Source organism: Bufo gargarizans, unplaced genomic scaffold, assembly GCF_014858855.1.
Source record: "Bufo gargarizans isolate SCDJY-AF-19 unplaced genomic scaffold, ASM1485885v1 fragScaff_scaffold_217_pilon, whole genome shotgun sequence".
In the NCBI taxonomy this organism is placed as follows: Eukaryota; Metazoa; Chordata; class Amphibia; order Anura; family Bufonidae; genus Bufo; species Bufo gargarizans.
In genome coordinates, this window is record NW_025334072.1 from 37,404 (window position 1) to 57,660 (window position 20,257).

Here is a 20,257-nt window from a genome sequence, read left to right on the forward strand (position 1 = left end):
ACGGATAAAATATGCTACTAACCTGCCACTGATTCAGCAGTGGAAAACTGGAGTTTTTTCCCTTCATTGACCCTCCAATCCCTTGGTTGAACACGTCTTTCTTACCATATACCATACTGACTATATTATTCTTTTACCTGTATTAAAAAATATGAATGCACAGACAGCAGGGTTCAACCCATCTACAGATTTATGGATCAAAGATAATTCTTCCAAAAACTGGAGCCATTCTATTTCATTTATTTGTATTTTTTTAATTTATTATATTTACATTTCAAGTAGCCACTGATATATCACTTCCAGCACAAGTTTTTGTGATGTCAATGATTATAAATGCAACAAAACCGACTAAGTGGGAGAGTTTATGCATGTGTGGCTCATCTCCTATTCTATTACAGCATCTCTACTGGTTGGATTTCCTGTTGTCCAAAGGGTCCTTTATAATTACCATGTGAACTAGACCAAGTTTTAGCTGTTAAAGAAAAGAAACCAGTTTATCCAATATGGACTAAAATGTTTATGGCTGCATCCATGCAACGAATGTTCACCAGATGTTTGTTCAACTGCTGTTCAACCATCAACCAACTTCTGTCTAATTTGTAAGGTCACCTTTAAGCAACAGGTCTAACAATAAATCCACACATCTGCAACAGTTCTTACATTTCCCCTGTGTGAGTTCTCAGATGTTTAGCAAACCCTGCTTTTTGGCTAAAACATTTGCCACATTCAGAACATGAAAATGGCTTCTCCCCTGTGTGAATTCTTAGATGTTCCATAAGATTCGATTTCTGACTAAAACATTTGCCACATTCAGGACATGAAAATGGCTTCTCTCCTCTGTGGGTTCTCTTATGTCTATCAAGAACTGATTTCTGCCCAAAACATTTCCCACAGTCTGAACATGAAAACGGTTTCTCTCCTGTGTGAACTCTTAAATGTTTCAAAAGATTTGCTTTCTGACTGAAATATTTTCCACATTCTGGACATGAAAATGGCTTCTCTCCTTTGTGAGTTTTCTGATGTGTAGCAAGAACTGATTTCTGGCCAAAACACTTACCACATTCTGAACATGAAAATGGTTTCTCTCCTGTGTGAATTCTTAAATGTTCCTCAAAATTCGATTTCTGACCAAAACATTTCCCACATACATGACATGAAAATGGCTTCTCCTCTGGGTGAGTTCTCAGATGATGTTTCACAAGACCCGATTTCTGGCTAAAGCATTTCCCACATTGTGAACATGAAAATGGCCTCTCCCCAGTGTGATTTCTTTGATGTTCCATAAGGCTTGATTTCTGACTAAAACATTTCCCACATTCAGGACATGAAAATGGCTTCTCTCCTCTGTGAATTCTCTGATGCTTAGCAAGAATCGATTTTTGGTTAAAACATTTCCCACATTCTGAACATAAAAATGGTTTCTCTCCCGTATGAACTCGTAGATGTTTTACAAGATTTGATTTCTGACAAAAATATTTCCCACATTCAGAACACGAAAATTTATTCTCCCCTGTGTGAGCTGTCTGATGTTTAAGAAGACCTGATTTTTGGCTAAAACATTTCCCACACTGTGAACAAGAAAATGGCTTCTCCCCTGTGTGAATTCTTTGATGTTCTATCAGATTTGATTTCTGACTAAAACACTTTCCACATTCCGGACATGAAAATGGCTTCTCCCCTGTGTGAATTCTCTGATGTTTAAAAAGAACCGATTTTTGGCCAAAACGCTTGCCACATTCTAAACATGAAAATGGTTTCTCCCCTGTGTGAGTTCTCCGATGTTCCATAAGACTTGACTTCTGATTAAAACATCTCCCACATATTGGACATGAAAATGGCTTCACTCCTGTGTGAATTCTAAGATGTTCCTCTAGATATGACTTCTTGCCAAAACATTTCCCACATTCTGAACATGAAAACGGTCTCTCATCATTGTGAATTCCTTCATTCAAAGACGGTTTTGATTTATTTCTAAAGTGTTCTCCACATATTTGCCCTTCTCTGGGTCCAGTTCTTGTTTTGACAATCAGTGATTCATTAGATAAAAGTTTCTTGTGTTCAGCGGTATCGGTGGGTAGATCTCCACTGTGAAGGTCTAAGGGAACATTAAGAGTCATTGGATTAGCTCGTGTGTCATTGTTATCTTCTTTAAATAAAATGAGATGTCCATTTGAGTCTCCCATCTTATCTTTACCTGGAAAAAGAAACAACTTTTTATTTTCCCAAAGTAAATGTTTTTATTCACCAAATAACGAAAGAAAATGTATGGGAAAAGCACAGTATAATATATATTTTCAGTAAGTAAATCACAGGCACTAGTAAAAAGAGACAGACCAAAGAAACCGTCATAGCGTTCATAAAGTATTTGTCTGTACAGGTCCCAGAATATAATTGTCACGGAAGGTGTACAGGAAACAAGACAACACAATATGAGTATATGACTCACTGGATCCAAAACTAAGGAACAAAAAGGGAGACCCCTGCATCAGACCTGGCACTCTCCCTGACTGCTCAGCCTATGCGAAAATCCCAATGGTAGATGATCGCATATCCTCGTACCTCGACTGTAAAACACCTGAACACCCTATAATAGTGAGGTGACACGACCACCGGCTCCCTACACTAGACACGGAGGGAGTCAGGGTCACCTGGGATCCAGCAAACAGAAAATCACAAATGAATGTACAACACTTATCTTGTAGAAGACTGGGAAATAGGATCAGCATGCACACGCACTCCAGGAAGTTGTATAAACCGCACACTAGTGCATTATGGGGGGGAATTTAAAGGGATGCAATCAGTCCAACTACATGACAGCTGAGAGAGGCTAACGAGATGAGGAACTGAAAACCAAAACAAAGGAAGCTCAAGGAGGAGGTTCTGAAAGGCATCTGTCAGAGCTTCTCAGATGTCTGGTGGTGACAGTACCCCTCCCTCTACGAGTGGACTCCGGACACTCAGAGCCCACCTTCTCAGGATGGGACCTATGGAAATCCCTGATGAGACGAGTGGCCTTAATGTCCGTCACTGGGACCCACATCCTCTCCTCAGGACCGTAACCCTCCCAATGAACGAGGTACTGGAGAGAACCGCGGACAACACGAGAATCCACAATCCTAGAGACCTGAAATTCAAGATTACCATCAACCATAATCGGAGGAGGAGGCAAAGGCGAGGGTACAATGGGTTGAACATAAGGTTTTAATAAGGACTTATGAAAAACATTATGGATCTTCCAAGTCTGAGGAAGATCAAGACGGTAGGCAACAGGATTGATGACAGACAGGATTTTGTAAGGCCCAATAAACCTAGAACCCAACTTCCAGGAGGGAACCTTCAATTTGATATTCTTGGTAGACAACCACACCAGATCACCAACATTCAGGTCCGGACCAGGCACAAGTCTCTTATCTGCCACACGCTTATATCTCTCACTCATGCTCTTTAGATTATCCTGAATCTTTTGCCAAATAGATGACAAAGACGAGGAGAATCTGTCCTCATCAGGTAAACCAGAAGACCCCTCTCCCGAGAATGTCCCAAACTGCGGATGAAACCCATATGCACCAAAAAATGGTGACTTATCAGAGGACTCCTGACGACGGTTATTTAAAGCAAACTCAGCAAGGGACAAAAAAGAACACCAATCCTCCTGATTCTCCGCCACAAAACAGCGCAGATATGTCTCCAGATTCTGATTGACGCGCTCTGTCTGGCCATTCGACTGCGGGTGGAAAGCAGAAGAGAATGACAACCGAACCCCCAAGCGAGAACAGAAAGCCTTCCAGAATCTGGAAACAAACTGCGTGCCCCTATCAGAGACTATGTCTGAAGGAATACCATGCAATTTGACAATGTGATCAATAAATGCCTGCGCCAGCGTCTTAGCATTGGGCAAGCCAGGAAAAGGGATGAAATGCACCATTTTGCTAAAACGGTCCACCACCACCAGAATCACAGTCTTCCCCGAGGAACGAGGCAGGTCCGTTATGAAGTCCATGGACAGATGTGTCCAAGGACGGGAAGGAATGGGTAAGGGAAGGAGAGGACCTGATGGCCGTGAATGAGGGACTTTGGCACGAGCGCAAGTCTCGCAGGCTGCCACAAAACCCTCAACCGACTTACGAAGCGCAGGCCACCAGAATCTCCGAGCGATGAGATCCACTGTGGCTCTTGCCCCCGGGTGCCCAGCAAGGACAGTATCGTGGTGTTCCTTAAAAATCTTAAAGCGAGAGGCACAAACAACCTCCCAGGAGGACAAAGATCAGGAGCCTCTGACTGGGCTACCTGCACCTCTGCCTCCAATTCAGGATAAAGAGCAGAGACCACCACACCTTCAGCCAAAATGGGACCCGGGTCTTCAAAATTCCCACCTCCCGGAAAACAACGTGACAGGGCATCTGCCTTCACATTCTTAACCCCAGGGCGGAACGTGACAACAAAATTAAACCTCGAAAAGAACAAAGCCCCAACAATCTGGTTAAACAGGTCCGGGATCAGAGGAAGCGGATAAGGGTCACGAATAGTGATACTGTTCAGTTCCCTGAAATCCAGACAAGGTCTTAAAGAACCATCTTTTTTCTTAACAAAGAAAAAACCAGCGGCAACAGGTGACTTCGAGGGTCGTATGTGTCCTTTTCTCAGACTCTCAGAGATATAAGCACGCATAGCGACCCTTTCAGGTTGGGAGAGATTGTATAAACGAGATTTAGGCAGCTTGGCCCCTGAGATGAGATTAATAGGGCAATCGTACTCCCTGTGAGGGGGCAAATCCTGAACTATACTCTCAGAGAAGACATCCAAAAATTCAGAGAGAAAAGATGGTACAGTCTTAGTAGAAACCTCAGAAACAGATGTCGTGAGGCAATTCTCTCTGCAAAATTCACTCCAACCATTTATTTGCCTCGCTTGCCAATCAATGGTCGGGTTATGTTTAGTGAGCCAGGGTAGCCCCAACACTGGAGGAGTAGGCAATCCGCTAAGGACGAAACATGACACATCCTCAACATGAGCATCACTCACAATTAAACGGATATTGTGAACTATGCCCTTTAATGATTTCTGAGAAAGTGGAGCGGAATCAATAGCAAAAACAGGAATATCCTTTCCCAAAGTGCATACCTGGAAACCATGAGTTATCGCAAATTGATTATCAATGAGATTGACAGCTGCTCCACTATCTACAAAAATCTCACAAAAAATGTTCTTGCTCTCTAGCGCCACCCTGGCAGGCAGGACAAAACGGGAACTACAAGCAAACGGAAAACCTTCAATTTTCGCCTCAACCCTGCCAATAGTAACAGATGGAACATTTTTAAAAGATTTTTTCCTTTTTGTTTCTTTATTACTCCCAAAAAACTGCCTGAATCTCCTAGAGGGACAAACATTTGCCAAATGATTTATACCTCCACAACAAAAACAAACCTTCCCATGCGGGCTGAATCTTCTATTGTCAGAGGCAATCAACCCCAGCTGCATGGGCTCCTGCTCAGAAGGGGCTGACAGCGACTGAGACCCCTGCGCACAGAATGAGACCGCTGCACTGTCCTGGGATTGAGTATGACAGGAAGGAGTGATCTCTCCTCTCTCTCTAAGACGCCTGTCAATACGAACGGCCTGAGACATAGCAGAGTTCAAGGAGATAGGCCTCTCATGAAAGGCAAATGCATCTTTCAATCCCTCTGAAAGACCATGGCAAAATTGACTTCGGAGTGCAGCATCATTCCAACCAGTATCAGCTGCCCATCTCCGAAATTCTGAGCAGTATATCTCTGCGGATTGTTTACCCTGGCATAACAGACGTAGTCTAGACTCAGCCAAAGCAATACGATCCGGATCATCATATATCTGACCCAGGGCTAAAAAGAATTCATCCAATTCATCCACTGAACGGAGGGGCCGTGCCCCCACCGGCAGCGAATAGGCCCACGACTGAGCGTTACCCCTGAGCAGCGATATAATGATCCCCACCCTCCGTTCCTCAACACCAGAGGAATGGGGAAGAAGGCGAAAATGGAGTTTGCAAGCCTCTCTAAAACGCACAAAATTCTCACTACCCCCGGAGAACGTATCCGGGAGCGAGATCTTAGGCTCAGAACAAACTCCATTAACGCAAGCTGAACCGGTCACTTGAAACTGAGAAAGAGTCTTACGGAGACCTGCTACCTCCAATGAAAGACCCTGCAAGCGTTCAGTCAAAAGTGAAACCGGATCCATGCTTGAGACGGTTTTGGCGGTTTATAATGTCACGGAAGGTGTACAGGAAACAAGACAACACAATATGAGTATATGACTCACTGGATCCAAAACTAAGGAACAAAAAGGGAGACCCCTGCATCAGACCTGGCACTCTCCCTGACTGCTCAGCCTATGCAAAAATCCCAATGATAGATGATCGCATATCCTCGTACCTCGACTGTAAAACACCTGAACACCCTATAATAGTGAGGGGACACGACAACCGGCTCCCTACACTAGACACGGAGGGAGTCAGGGTCACCTGGGATCTAGCAAACAGAAAATCACAAATGAATGTACAACACTTATCTTGTAGAAGACTGGGAAATAGGATCAGCATGCACACACACTCTAGGAAGTTGTATAAACCGCACACTAATGCATTATGGGGGGGAATTTAAAGGGATGCAATCAGTCCAACTACATGACAGCTGAGAGAGGCTAACGAGATGAGGAACTGAAAGCCAAAACAAAGGAAGCTCAAGGAGGAGGTTCTGAAAGGCATCTGTCAGAGCTTCTCAGATGTCTGGTGGTGACAATAATCTCTTGTACAGCGGCAGGTGTTTCTATCATGACCATAGAATACAATGTGTCCCAATGTTAACCAAGTTCCAGCAAAAAAGTAACTTAATTATTTGTCATGGGCAAGAACTTTATTTTTCCAATTTCTCCTTTTCATAAGTTTTCAAAGCCAGCTGAATTTCTATGGGTGTCTGTGTGGGTGCAACTTAACTAGGACATTAATGTGCCATCAATGTCAGATAGGTGCAAGTCCCTTGTCTTGACCCATTTTTATCTCCAGAACGGGAACTCCGCAGTAAAAAGAAAGCAGTCGATGCCCCAAAAATAGCCAAGCACTGGCTCAGCTATTTCTGGCAGTCTCTTAGCGGTGAATGGAGAGATGGCTATGTTGGACTCCACCCGAAGCTGAAGTAGACTCGAGACAATTCTTCTTGGGACTGAACTTACCGTATTTTTCGCCGTATAAGACGCACTTTTTAAACTATTAGAGAGATATGATTATACAGTGAGCGGGGCCCGTGTAGTAGAATACAGTCACTGCACGGGCCCCGCTGTCATTATTAAAGCAGATGCGACCCCCACCCCCTGTATTGAGGGTCATTCACTACAGGGACACTTATGGAGGGGATCTGTGGATGACACATAGCATAAGATGCTATATATGTGTCATCCACAGATCCCCCCCATAACTGTCATACACAGATCCTCATCCTCATAACAGTGCCATCCAGAGAGGATCCCCCATAAGTGTCACCCACAGATCCCCCATAAGTGTCACCCACAGATCCCCCATAAGTGTCACCCACAGCTCCCCCATAAGTGTCACCCACAGCTCCCCCATAAGTGTCACCCACAGATCCCCCATAAGTGTCACCCACAGATCCCCCATAACAGTGCGTCACCCACAGATCCCCCATAACAGTGCGTCACCCACAGACCACAATTAGTTCAAAACCCACCAAAAGCGCACCTTTTGGTTCAAATTTTTTTTTTTCTTATTTTCCTCCTCAAAAACCTAGGTGCGTCTTGTGGGCTGGTGCGTCTTATACGGCGAAAAATACGGGACATGTTTATTAGACACAAAAGGAAAAACAGATCATGGGGAGGATTTAGAGAGGAGGTAGACTACAGAAAGCAGAGCGTGGAATGGTCTGGCATGGAATGGTAGAATGGTGATGTTCTCAAACATCATTTGTACACCCAGGATGACAAAGGAATATCATTCACAAAGGCTTAATAGTCTGCTGCAGTACATTCACATCAATGGCTTTCATACATTACATCATCAGTACATTATTATTCATGTACTGTATATGATGATGTCAACACATTAATCTGCATAAGGGAAGCTACACCTCTTGGCATACTTCGAATTTTTGATTTGGTAAAAGTTTTGTATCACATTCAGTATACATGCATACCTAATATATTCTCTTAGGAGTCATAACAATAACCTTTAATCTTACTTCATTCTTTGCTCATTCTCTCTAAAAGAATATACTGGTCATAAAACATCCAAACCTAATTAGTTACAAAACCAGTACTTGTTTGCAACCAAATAATGTGCCATGTGAACAGTGACATAATTATTTCTATAAGTGAGCATCAAGTGAAATTGTTCAGTAGCCAATTACTGTGTTGTGTGATTTGGTAATGAACAACCATTGGTCATTTGTATTTCTAATTTGGTTCTCTGTTTTTTGGGTCATTATAGTTTGACAAAAAATACAAAAAAAGGATAAAAACATCTAGCACAATGTGATAAATACACGGATCTACGTGTCCAACACTAAATAAAACACTGAATACAACAGCACTCTGATACAAAGGTTATATAAAAACGAATACTCTATTTTGATATGATAAAAGAAAACTCTGAGGTTCTGAGCAAATATATTTTGCCCACCTACTACGGCAAGGTGACCTCAGTCCAGACAGGAACTTATTTAATACCTATCTCTATGCTTATATGCACACAGAGGTGACAAGTAGCAGCACAATATATCTGTAGGTTCTGCTCTCCTGGATATAGCTGCCCACTGGCAGAGGAGATAGGTATTAAATAGAGTAGGTTGCTGCCTGGACCTACCATGGCAAGGTGTCCTCAGTCCAGGCAGGAAACTTATCTGTTTAATACCCATCTCTATGCCAGTGGACATCTACATTCAGGAAAGCAGAACCTGCACATATACTGTGCTGCTACTTGTTACCTCTGTGTGCATTTAAGCATAGAGATAGGTATTAAATAGAGTAGGGTCCAGCCTGGACTGAGGTCACCTTGCTGTGGTAGGTCGACACAGATGTGTCTTGATCAAAATATTTTTGCTAAGAACCTCTGAGTTATTTCTCATATCAAGACGGGGTATTTATATATTACCTATGTTTAGTGCTATGAGAGTTCTGTTATATTCTGTTGCTTCATTACTGTAAGACCCAAAATGCGTAGGAATTGATGTGTCCATGTCGTCCCCTGTTCTCTCCCAAGCTTCATGAAATCCACAATTACACTCAACTAACTAGCTATTTCTCTTCTTGTTTGTCCAACAGAAGTCTGTATTCTACTAAAAATGGCAGTGAAGACAGTGCGGGTACCTCCTAGAGACATGACTTGTCCCCCATGGGTCCACACACCACAACCAGTTTGATAATCTTGGCCTATTATAGTATATGACCTTCCCTATGATCATCATTTACCCTCCAATGTGACGCTATCTGTCCATATTGTGTCACACTGTACGTGTGCCAAGGAAGATGATGGAAAATTATGGCAGTAAATGAATTATTAACTATAATATTAATATTAATAATGAGGACATTTATCTGAACTTCCTATCAGTTTTCCCATTAATAAAGAAATTTACAGTCAAACAAGATTTATAAAAGGTTTTTACCATTCAGTAACACTGATCCGTTTTTTTTTAGTTCACTCATCGTTCCACCAGAACTTTCCTGCAAGCACAAAAACATAAGAATAAAAGAAATGAAGCCCTAGATGATCTTAAATCCAGGTGAAGCTCAAACCCCCCTAGAAGACATGAACCAATCTGCTCTAAAAGAAGGATCTCCTCACATGTCGACCAGACAGGATCACCATTCAGCCAAGTATTTTACACATCAACACAAAGGTTTCAGTCATTTTTCTGCAATTTTATGATGGTCATTAAAGTGTAACTGTCATACTTTTTTTTAATTTGCTAGTTTATTAGAGCTAGGAGTGCATACCCAAGTTAGTCTGTGAATTATTGTCAATAGATCTGTAATTACCTTATATTAACAGCTTTCATTAATGTCCCCTGCCCCTTTACATTGCTCCCTTAACAGAGTGTTGCTATATCTTCCCTGTCTTGAGCTCAGTGTAAACAGAAGACAGAGGGGCGGTCCTTCACACTGCATGACTGCATCAGGCTTCAGAGTGAGGAGGCGTCTCTCTCAGTAATCCAATCTGATTGGCTGGCAGGAGGCTGCTGGCTACAGCAAGTGTGTGTGTGAAGTGAGGGAAAGCAGTTTTGGCCTCAGAGAACTGGCAGAGGAGCAATCTTGAGGAGATCCTCATATTGTAGAAGTTAAAAAAGCTGTAACTAAGGAAAAAAACTCAAGGAAAACAGTGGTATCTGAAGAAACTAAAGATTGCTTTATGCATAATGCTGCAGCACCAGTAACATATACTAAAATTAACTTCTCTGATGAAAATATGACAGTTGTTGATAAAAATATGCTTTTTTTTTATGGAGGCCTAGTCTACGTGATGCACAGGTTTCCTGAGCTGGAAAGAGCGGGTGCTCTGTTGTCTTATGTCAGCTAAGCACCTGCCCCAGCGAGCGAGTACAGCAGAACTGCAAATGAAAGGCGTATAACTTCTTGGATGCCATAGTCAATAGTGACAGCAGCATCTAAGTAGTTGTAGAGGAGGCAGCTTTCTCTGTGTCACCCATCGACACACCCACAAATGCAATTGCGGAGTACCGATGCCTTTACATGGCAGCCGAGTGTTTACAGGAGGTCCCTGTGTAGGCCTAATACATTGCTGCATACATTGTGCAGTGCATTATGAAATCAATCAAACAATCACAAGTCAAAGTCCCCTTGTGGGACCAATAAACAGCATAAAAACAGAATTCCACAAAGTTTTATTTTTAAAATTCCCTGTTAAAATAAAACACATTCCCCTGTTTTCTATAATAATTTTTTTTTATAGGAAAAAAATGAATAAAAACTCTTCCACATAATTGGTATTTCTGCATCCACCATGACCTGAACTATACAATCACTGTGTTATTTATCAAACATGGTGTATGTCACCAAAAATACAAAAAAAAAAAAAAGAATAGAAAGAGATCACAAAGCTGCAAGTACCCCAAATGGTGTCAGGCAGCATGTTGTAGAACTGGAGGAGCTGAGCAGATTGATATACAGTTTTGTGGGAAAAGATTCCGTAAAACTTGTATTTTATTCATTTACATTTCTGCTCATTCTGGGCTTTGAAGTCCAGGAGGCGGGGCTATCAGTGATTGACAGCGCTCTGTATACACACTCATAGAGGGAAGGCTGTCAATCACTTATAGAACCGCCTCCTGGACTTCAAAGCCCAGAAGGAGCAGAAATGTATATGAATCAAATAGAATTTTTACTGAATCTTGCCGATAATTTATACCGATATTCTGGGAATTTTCATAAAAAAAAATAAAAAATTCCTACACAAAACTGCAGAAAATTAGTAGTTTATTGTTAACGTGTATTTTTTTTTGTAAATCTTTCTTTTTCATTCATACTTAATATTTTTATTTATTTTTTTCTAACTTTTAGCCCCCTTAGGGACTAGAACCCTTGTCCTATTCACCCTGATAGATCTCTATCAGGGTGAATAGGAGCTCACACTGTCCCTGCTGCTCTGTGCTTTGTGCACACAACAGCATGGAGCTCATCATGGCAGCCAGGGCTTGACTGGTCACTGCCACCAATGATTAATACTGGGGGGCTTGGGTGGGGGGACGCACTGCGCCACCAATGTTTTTAATACTGGGGTTGGGGTGGGGGTCGCACTGCGCCACCAATGATTAATACTGGGGGGCTTGGGGGGGGGGCGCACTGCGCCACCAATGTTTTTAATACTGGGGTTGGGGTGGGGGGGTGCACTGCGCCACCAATGATTAATACTGGGGGGCTTGGGGGGGGGGCGCATTGCGCCACCAATGAAGATAAGTCTCTCATTCATTCATATACAGGAGGCGGGAGATGGCTGCAGAATCACATAGCCGGCTCCCGACCTCTATGAGCGGTAGCTGCGATCCGCAGCACCTGAGGGGTTAACTACCGCAGATCGCAGCTACTGCTCATAGAGGCCGGGAGCCGGCTATGTGATTCTGCAGCTCCCGCCTCCTGTATATGAATTAATGAGAGAGTTATCTTCATTGGTGGCGCAGTGGCCATAGCCCCTCCCCTCCTCTTGTCCTCCTTCCTCTCATTGGCGGCAGCAGCAGCACAGGGGGAGGGAGACACTGCTTCCTTCTCCCCTGTGCTGCTGAGGGAACACGGAGAGCGCTGACAGCAGCGCAATCTGTGTTCCCAATAAGTTATCGGAATATCGGCAAAATACATGCCGATACCGATAACAGTCAAAATACTGAATATCGGCCGATAATATCAGTAAAACCCATAATCGGTCGATCCCTAATATTGAGGGCGGATTCCGGCCCCTAGATAAGCCATGTACGTGGAAAGAAAAAAACTGAGCGCTGCTTCCCTTTGAAATGAATGAGAGGCTGTTTGGAGGCATTTTTATGGCTCTGATTCTGCATGGAAAATACACCAAAATCAACGCCAAAAACTGACATTGACTCTCACTCGCCAAATGGATGTCAGAAAAGGTGGAAAGTTAAAGGCATTGTCCTAAGATGTATAGTGTCCGATTGGTGGAGTGTCCCCAATTTCAATGCTTCACTGGTGCTTCATTCGGCTCTATGGAATTGCTGGAGACACAGTGCCTCCAAAAGTATTCACTGCTTTGGTGTTTTTCCTGTTATTTAGTTTTTAGTTACTGCGACACAAATGATAACCAAGATTCAAACTTTAATGTGCGTAAGTATTCACCCCCTTGAAGTCAGTAGTTTGTGGAGCTGCCTTTTGCTGCAATCACAGGTGGCAGTCTCTTGGTGTATGTCTGTATTAGCTGGACACTGGGATTTGCTAGATGGTTGTGTTGGTGTCCGGCAGTCTTCAGATCTGGGTTTTGACTTGGCCACTCCAAGATATTTTAGTGTTTCTTTCCCATTAAACCCCTTCAGTGTAGCCCTAGCTGTATGACTGCTGCCATTGTCCTGCTAGAATGTGAACTCTGTCCCAGGCTCAAATCTCGGGCAGATGAAAACAGGTTTTCCTCAAGAATTTCCCTGTATTTACTGCCGTCCATCTCTCCTTCAATCTTGACCAGTTTTCCTGTTGATGAAAAGCATCTCTGTAGCCTGATGCTGCCACCACCATGCTGTACTGGGGGAATGGTGTATTGGGGTCATGGGAAGCGTTGGGTTCGTGCCTCACAATGATGCTCTCATCTCACCAGAGAACCTTCTTCTATGTGTTTGGGAGTCTGCCACAAAGGTGTTTTCCTATATTTTTCTTTAATCTATAGCTTTTTTTATCTTCCAGCTTCATCATAAAGCGTATGAAGTACAGCCTATAGTGGTCCTATAGACAGATCCTTCCATCTCCTCTGTGGAGTGTACGGCTTATAGTGGTCCTATGGACAGATTCTTCCATCTCCTCTGTGGAGGGTACGGCTTACAGTGGTCTTATGGACAGATCCTTCCATCTCCTCTGTGGAGTGCACGGCTTATAGTGGTCCTATAGACAGGTCCTCCCATCTCCTTTGTGGAGTGTTCAGCTTACAGTGGTCTTCAGGACAGATCCTTCAATCTCCTCTGTGGAGTGTACGGCTTATAGTGTCCTATGGACAGACCCTTCCATCTCCTCTGTGGAGGGTACGGCTTATAGTGTCCTATAGACAGATCCTTGCATCTCCTCTGTGGAGGGTACGGCTTATAGTCTCCTCTGGACAGATCCTTCAATCTCCTCTGTGGAGTGTACGGCTTATAGTGGTCCTATAGACAGATCCTTCCATCTCCTCTGTGGAGTGTACGGCTTATAGTGGTCCTATAGACAGATCTTCCATCTCCTCTGTGGAGCCTACAGCTTATAGTGGTCTTCTTGACAGATCCTTCCATCTCCTCTGTGGAGCGTACAGTTTATAGTGGTCCTATGGACAGATCCTTCCATCTTCTCTGTGGAGTGTATGGCTTATAGTGGTCCTATGGACAGATCCTTCCATCTCCTCTGTAGAGCCTACAGCTTATAGTGGTCTTCTTGACAGATCCTTCTATCTCCTCTGTGGAGCGTACAGCTTATAGTGGTCCTATGGACAGATCCTTCCATCTTCTCTGTGGAGTGTATGGCTTATAGTGGTCCTATGGACAGATCCTTCCATCTCCTCTGTAGAGCCTACAGCTTATAGTGGTCCTATGGACAGATCCCTCCATCTTCTCTGTGGAGGGTATGGATTATAGTGGTCCTATGGACAGATCCTTCCATCTCCTCTGTGGAGTGTATGGCTTTTAGTGTCCTATGGACAGATCCTTCTATTTCCTCTGTGGAGGGTACGGCTTACGGTGGTCCTATGGACAGATCCGTCCATCTCCTCTGTGGAGTGTACAGCTTATAGTGGTTTTATGGACAGATCCTTCCATTTCCTCTGTGGAGGGTACGGCTTATAGTGGTTCTATGGACAGATCCTTCCATCTCCTCTGTGGAGGGTACAGCTTATAGTGGTTCTATGGACAGATCCTTTTAATCACCTCTATGGAGGATATGGCTTACAGTGGTCCTATGGACAGATCTTTCCATCTCCTCTGTGGAGTGTATGGCTTGCAGTATTCCTATGAAGAGATCCTTCCATCTTCTCTGTGGATGGTATGGCTTATAGTGGTCCTAAGGACAGATCCTTCCATCTCCTCTGTGGAGGGTACGGCTTATAGTGTCCAATGGACAGATCCTTCCATCTCCTCTGTGGAGTGTACGGCTTATAGTGTCCTATGGACAGATCCTTCCATGTCCCCTGGGGGGTGTTTGGCTTATAGTGGTCTTATGGGCAGATCCTCTGAGGATCTTTGGAGCTATGGTCTCTGAGTTTTAGTGGGATACCTTCTCTTGTCAGGTTTGGAGTTGTGTTACATTCTTTCCATTTTGTTGTAATTAATTTAATGGTGCTACATAGGATGTTTAAAATTTGGGACATTTTTTGTAACCCAACCCTAATCCATAATTCTCTTTAACATTGTCTCTGACCTGTTTGGCGGATCCTTAGTCTTCATGTTGCTTGCTTAGTAGAGTTGAAGACTGATGGGCCTTTCAGAACACTTGTATTAATACTCAAATGATGTGTCGAGGGGTATATTCAAACTAATTATGTGACCTTCGAAAGTGGTTGGGCCAGATAGTTGTAATGGTGGTTGCTGACCGCCGATGTTCCCCTACTCACTGCCGCGGTCCCGGGCTCTGTGTATGGGCGAGCACTGTCTTTCCTGGCCGCCTCCATTATTGTCCACGTCTGGCTGCATTATGGAGCAGGTAGCTGTGGTGATCTGTTGCCTGTTTCTTGGTTCTTCATCTTGGTTCCTCTTAAGTCCAGACATTGTTGTTGAAGCTCCTGGCTGGCACCTTGGGTGGCAGCCGAGGCGAAAGCCGGGAGCACAGACGGGCGTACCCTCGGCTTCGGCTGAGGGTTGCCATTTGTCCCAGTCCCTTGCAGGAGCCTTCTGGCCTGGAGGGATTGGGAATGGTTTATGGGGGTCCTTCTCTTATGGAGAGGGCCAGCGATGGACTGCAACCTAGTGCACTTATTTTTGTGGCACGATTTTGTTGCATGGTTGAAGAAAGCACGTAAATTTCAATAAAAAAAAAAAATTGTCTGTGCTTCAGTTCCTTACCCTTGTTTGTCTTCTGGATTCCGCTACCTGTCTCATCCTTGCCTGCTACGTCTCGACTCTCCTGTTGCTGACTCGGATTGCCTAACCTGTATCTGTGCCACCTGCCTTGAACCATTGCTTGTATGACTACACCTCTGCCTCATCTTTGGTCCTGCACTGTTGCTTCTAGTTACGACTTGGCCTGTTGACTACGACTGTACCTCTGGTACCTCCTGGTCTGCCTGGACCAGGTGCTTTGTGTGCCAATCCTCCTCAAGAGGTTGCGACCTGGTGTTCTCCCCGGGATAGTCTATCCCCGCCATCAGGAGTACTGTGAAGAACAAGGGATTAACTTAGACAACTCCCTTTGAGGAGGTTGGTCAAGTGTCACAATGGGTTCACACCCGCTGGTTTGTGACAATCGTATCTAATGGGTTAAATTTAAATTCCAAGTTGTAATATAACAAAACAGAAAAAAACACCAAGGGGGAGAATACTTTTGGAGGGCACTGTCGTGGAGCACTGTACTTAGCTACTTTTTGCTAGTCTGAATAAATTTGAATGGAGACATGGGACCTCTGTTATCATGAATGGTGGGAGTCCTACTGGTTAAACCCCAATAATTACACACTTATAACTTGTGGATAGGTTTAACTATTGAACAACCCTTTTAAGGTTCCATGCACACGACCATATTTTTGGTTGCCATCGGATCCGCATTTCTTTCAGATTGGACGTGGACCCATTCATTTCAATGGGCCACAAAAAATGTGGACAGTACACAGTGTGCGCATCCGTATATCAGTTCTGAAGTCTGCAAAAAAGCTAGAACATGTCCTACTCTTGTCCATTTTGTGGACAAGAATAGACATCTGTATTTTTTGTGGATCCAAGGTTTGTGGACCGCAAAATACATACGGTTGTGTGGATGCACCCTAAAACAAAACATTTCCGCAATAACCAGATGCAGTAGAGCGTACAGTATACACCACTGCTGCTGGGGGAGGTCAGTAGAAAGCTCCATTACATCAGTCTATAGAGGATTTGTAGAAACCTCAGCTTCATCTACCTGATGATCCAGTGGGATATTCTGCTTTTCCTCTGGACAGTCCTGGGAATACTGAGGACAGGGACATCTCTCTGGTGGATTTCTCTGCCTCGATCCATCTGTAGGAAATACACACATTGACTGAATACATTGTCTATATGTGATGATCAGATGATGGAGGAATCTGACTCTCATAACTGTTCTCTCTACAGTCATGGAAGGTCTCCTCTTACCCGGTGATGTGAGGAACTGGTGATTCTCCATCATGGCATCCATGTACAGATCCTTGTGTTCTTCTAAATACTCCCACTCCTCCATGGAGAAATAGATAGCGACATCCTGACACCTTATAGGAACCTGACAACACAAGGATACAGTCATTACCAGACCCCTCCCTTGACGTTATTGTATAATGTTCCAGCAGCGCTCACCTCTCCGCTCAGCAGCTCAGTGATCCTGGTGGTAAGTTCTAGGATCTTCTGCTCATGTATCAGGGAATGAGGTGGAGGCTCGGTAATGGGGCTCTGGGTCCTGCTCCATCCTCCTGACACACGGGGTGTCACACACTCACCAGACGACTTCTTCACTACTGTGTAATCCTGTGTATGGGGAGACGCCGATCACTACAGAGATTCTAAGAATCCTTCACCTTTCCAGTCATTTCCCTGGTTTATTACTAGAGATAAGAGTGATGTCATGTGAAGCTCTCACCTCTCCAGTTATCAAGGAGATGATCTCCAGGGTGAGGTCTAATATCCTTGCAGCCATATGGTTTCTGTCCTTCTCCATCCTTGGTGGGACATTGATGGAAAGGACCATCGTCTTTCAAAAGAAGAGTCCGGTACCTAAGGAACTTGAGGGAAACACGAAGGACTGAGAGCAAATCACATCTGGAAGAACATCTCAAATAAAATCAAGTGCCTTACGAATTTTGAATTACAAAGGCGTACAATGACAGCGTATAATGGAAGTGACTAATGGGCCTTAATAATGGGCAGATAATTGCGCAAATGATCGTAATTGCAAGTGCTCGTTCACAGTCACTACCCCATATAAATTATATACTGGGGTCAATATCAGATTGATGCCATCAGTTTAGGTAATTATTTACCTGTGTAAATGTGCGCAATTCACTTGCTATATTGTCGATCAGCATTCGTTATGGGAAGAAATTTGCCCATGTAAAAGGACCCTTAGCTAATGATGTGTCTTCTATCCTGGATTGATACACAGCACAGTTCCATTATTCTGACCACCAGCTTATATCCAGAGTAACCACAGTATACAGCACTGACAGCAGCCAAGCGGACGGGGAGTCACTCAATAAGGTCCTGGTAGGTTGTCACGGGTATCTGGAGCCATGCTGACTGCAGTGCATCCCACAGCTGCTGAAGGGAGTGGGGTCCATAGAGAGAACACGACAATATAGGTGGTTCCACAGATGCTCAACTGGGTTCAAGTCTGGAGAATTAGGGGGCCGGGGTTGTCTTGGTAATGCTCTTCCAACCAATGTCAGACATTTCTAGCCGTGAGACGTCTTGCTGGAAGATCCCATCTGCCACACGGGAGCCAATCAGCATGTATGGGTGTATGTGATCTGCAAAGGATTGGTTCATACCCAAAACAGTTGAGAGTGCCTTCCACATGGATGAGTGGCCCAGAGAATGCCCCGAAAACATCCCTCAGACCCAAACGCTGCCCCCACCAGCTTATGTTCTTCCAGCAGTCGTTGCAGGGTGTTCCCTCTCTGATGTTTCTCTCCTGACACACCAACGTCTATCCGTTCTACAAACCGGATTCCAAAAAAGTTGGGACACTATACAAATGGTGAATAAAAACTGAATGCAATGATGTGGAGGTGCCAACTTCTAATATTTTATTCAGAATAGAACATAAATCACGGAACAAAATTTTAAATTGAGAAAATGTACAATTTTAAGGGAAAAATATGTTGAATCAGAATTTCATGGTGTCAATAAATCCCAAAACAGTTGGAACAAGGCCATTTTCACCACTGTGTGGCATCTCCCCTTCTTCTTACAACACTCAACAGACGTCTGGGGACCGAGGAGACCAGTTTCTCAAGTTTAGAAATAGGAATGTTCTCCCATTCTTGTCTAATACAGGCCTCGAACTGTTCAATCGTCTTGGGCCTTCTCTGTTGCACCTTCCTCTTTATGATGCGCCAAATGTTCTCTATAGGTGAAAGATCTGGACTGCAGACCGGCCATTTCAGTACCCGGATCCTTCTACGCAGCCATGATGTTGTGATTGATGCAGAATGTGGTCTGACATTATCTTGTTGAAAAATGCAGGGTCTTCCCTGAAAGAGATGACGTCTGGATGGGAGCAGATGTTGTTCTAGAACTTGAATATATTTTTCTGCATTGATGGAGCCTTTCCAGACATGCAAGCTGCCCATGCCACACGCACTCATGCAACCCCATACCATCAGAGATGCAGGCTTCTGAACTGAGCGTTGATAACAACTTGGGTTGTTCTTGTCCTCTTTGGTCCGGATGACATGGCGTCCCAGATTTCCAAAAAGAACTTCGAATCGTGACTCGTCTGACCACAGAACAGTCTTCCATTTTGCCACACTCCATTTTATAAACCAAAACTGGACTCAGAACAGCTAAGTTTGAACAAGTACAAAAAACTTTTATTTGACTTACAATGATAAAAATTATTACATATCCATACATATAGATGAGCAGCACAATACCACACAGGATAACGTTATATTGGTCTGTTGTAAAACAAATAGCAGAAGACAATCCCAAACCGTGCAGAGTATATTCTTACACGGCTAACAGTCAATACAATATAAAGTGCATAGTGCAAATTGTAAACACTGACTACGGGAAATACAAAAATCAATACAGACCAAGTCCTCCTGGATCCCTACACGTGTTTCGCGTTTTGCTTCCTCAGGGGATACTATTGGTGTGTGTTACCTGTTCATATATAGTCTGCATGTTGATTAGAACCTAGATCACCTGTATTCCTCGTGTATACCGAAAAACCGGAAGTGCGGTGCGTTCCACGCTGGAACGCACGCCCACTTCCGGTTCAATCGGTGTCCGGACACTCAATACAACCCTGCATAGTCATTACAATCCCAGACCAAACCTATCCCTACAGGAGTCTAGGTAGAGCCAACTATTTGTGCGCCCAGTATAGAGGGGATAGAAGAAGGTAGCAGGCGGAGGTGTAGAAGAAAGCGCTCCACATACCGGAACCGGAAGTATGTCATGCGGTCCACAGTGGAACGCATCGGCCGCATTAAGCCAGGGTAAACTCCTCCCATGACTCCGCCCTGGATGATGTCACTCGCATGCAAATCTCCAGCTTACGATGCGTTCCACCTTGGAACGCAAGCGAGGTACATACTTCCTGAAACCCTGAAAGGTCGATTGAATGGCCAATTAGTTAAATTTAATCCTAAGACTCCATATACGTACACACCGGGGTTCTATATATACCTCCAGGGGGC

General features: G+C 44.0%; 1 protein-coding gene across 1 annotated transcript; it reads right to left on the bottom strand.

Moving 5' to 3' along the window:
* Positions 1-224: 224 nt before the first annotated feature.
* LOC122922338 (gastrula zinc finger protein XlCGF26.1-like) lies at positions 225-17,235 on the bottom strand. Its single transcript, XM_044272914.1, has 5 exons — positions 17,193-17,235; positions 16,995-17,118; positions 16,783-16,880; positions 9,651-9,708; positions 225-2,194 (listed from the first exon to the last, which is right to left on the bottom strand). Exons 2-5 carry the CDS (start codon positions 17,077-17,079, stop codon positions 657-659), a joined length of 1,779 nt encoding a protein of 592 aa, XP_044128849.1. The 5' UTR covers positions 17,080-17,118; positions 17,193-17,235; the 3' UTR covers positions 225-656.
* Between the last annotated feature and the right edge of the window lie 3,022 nt (positions 17,236-20,257).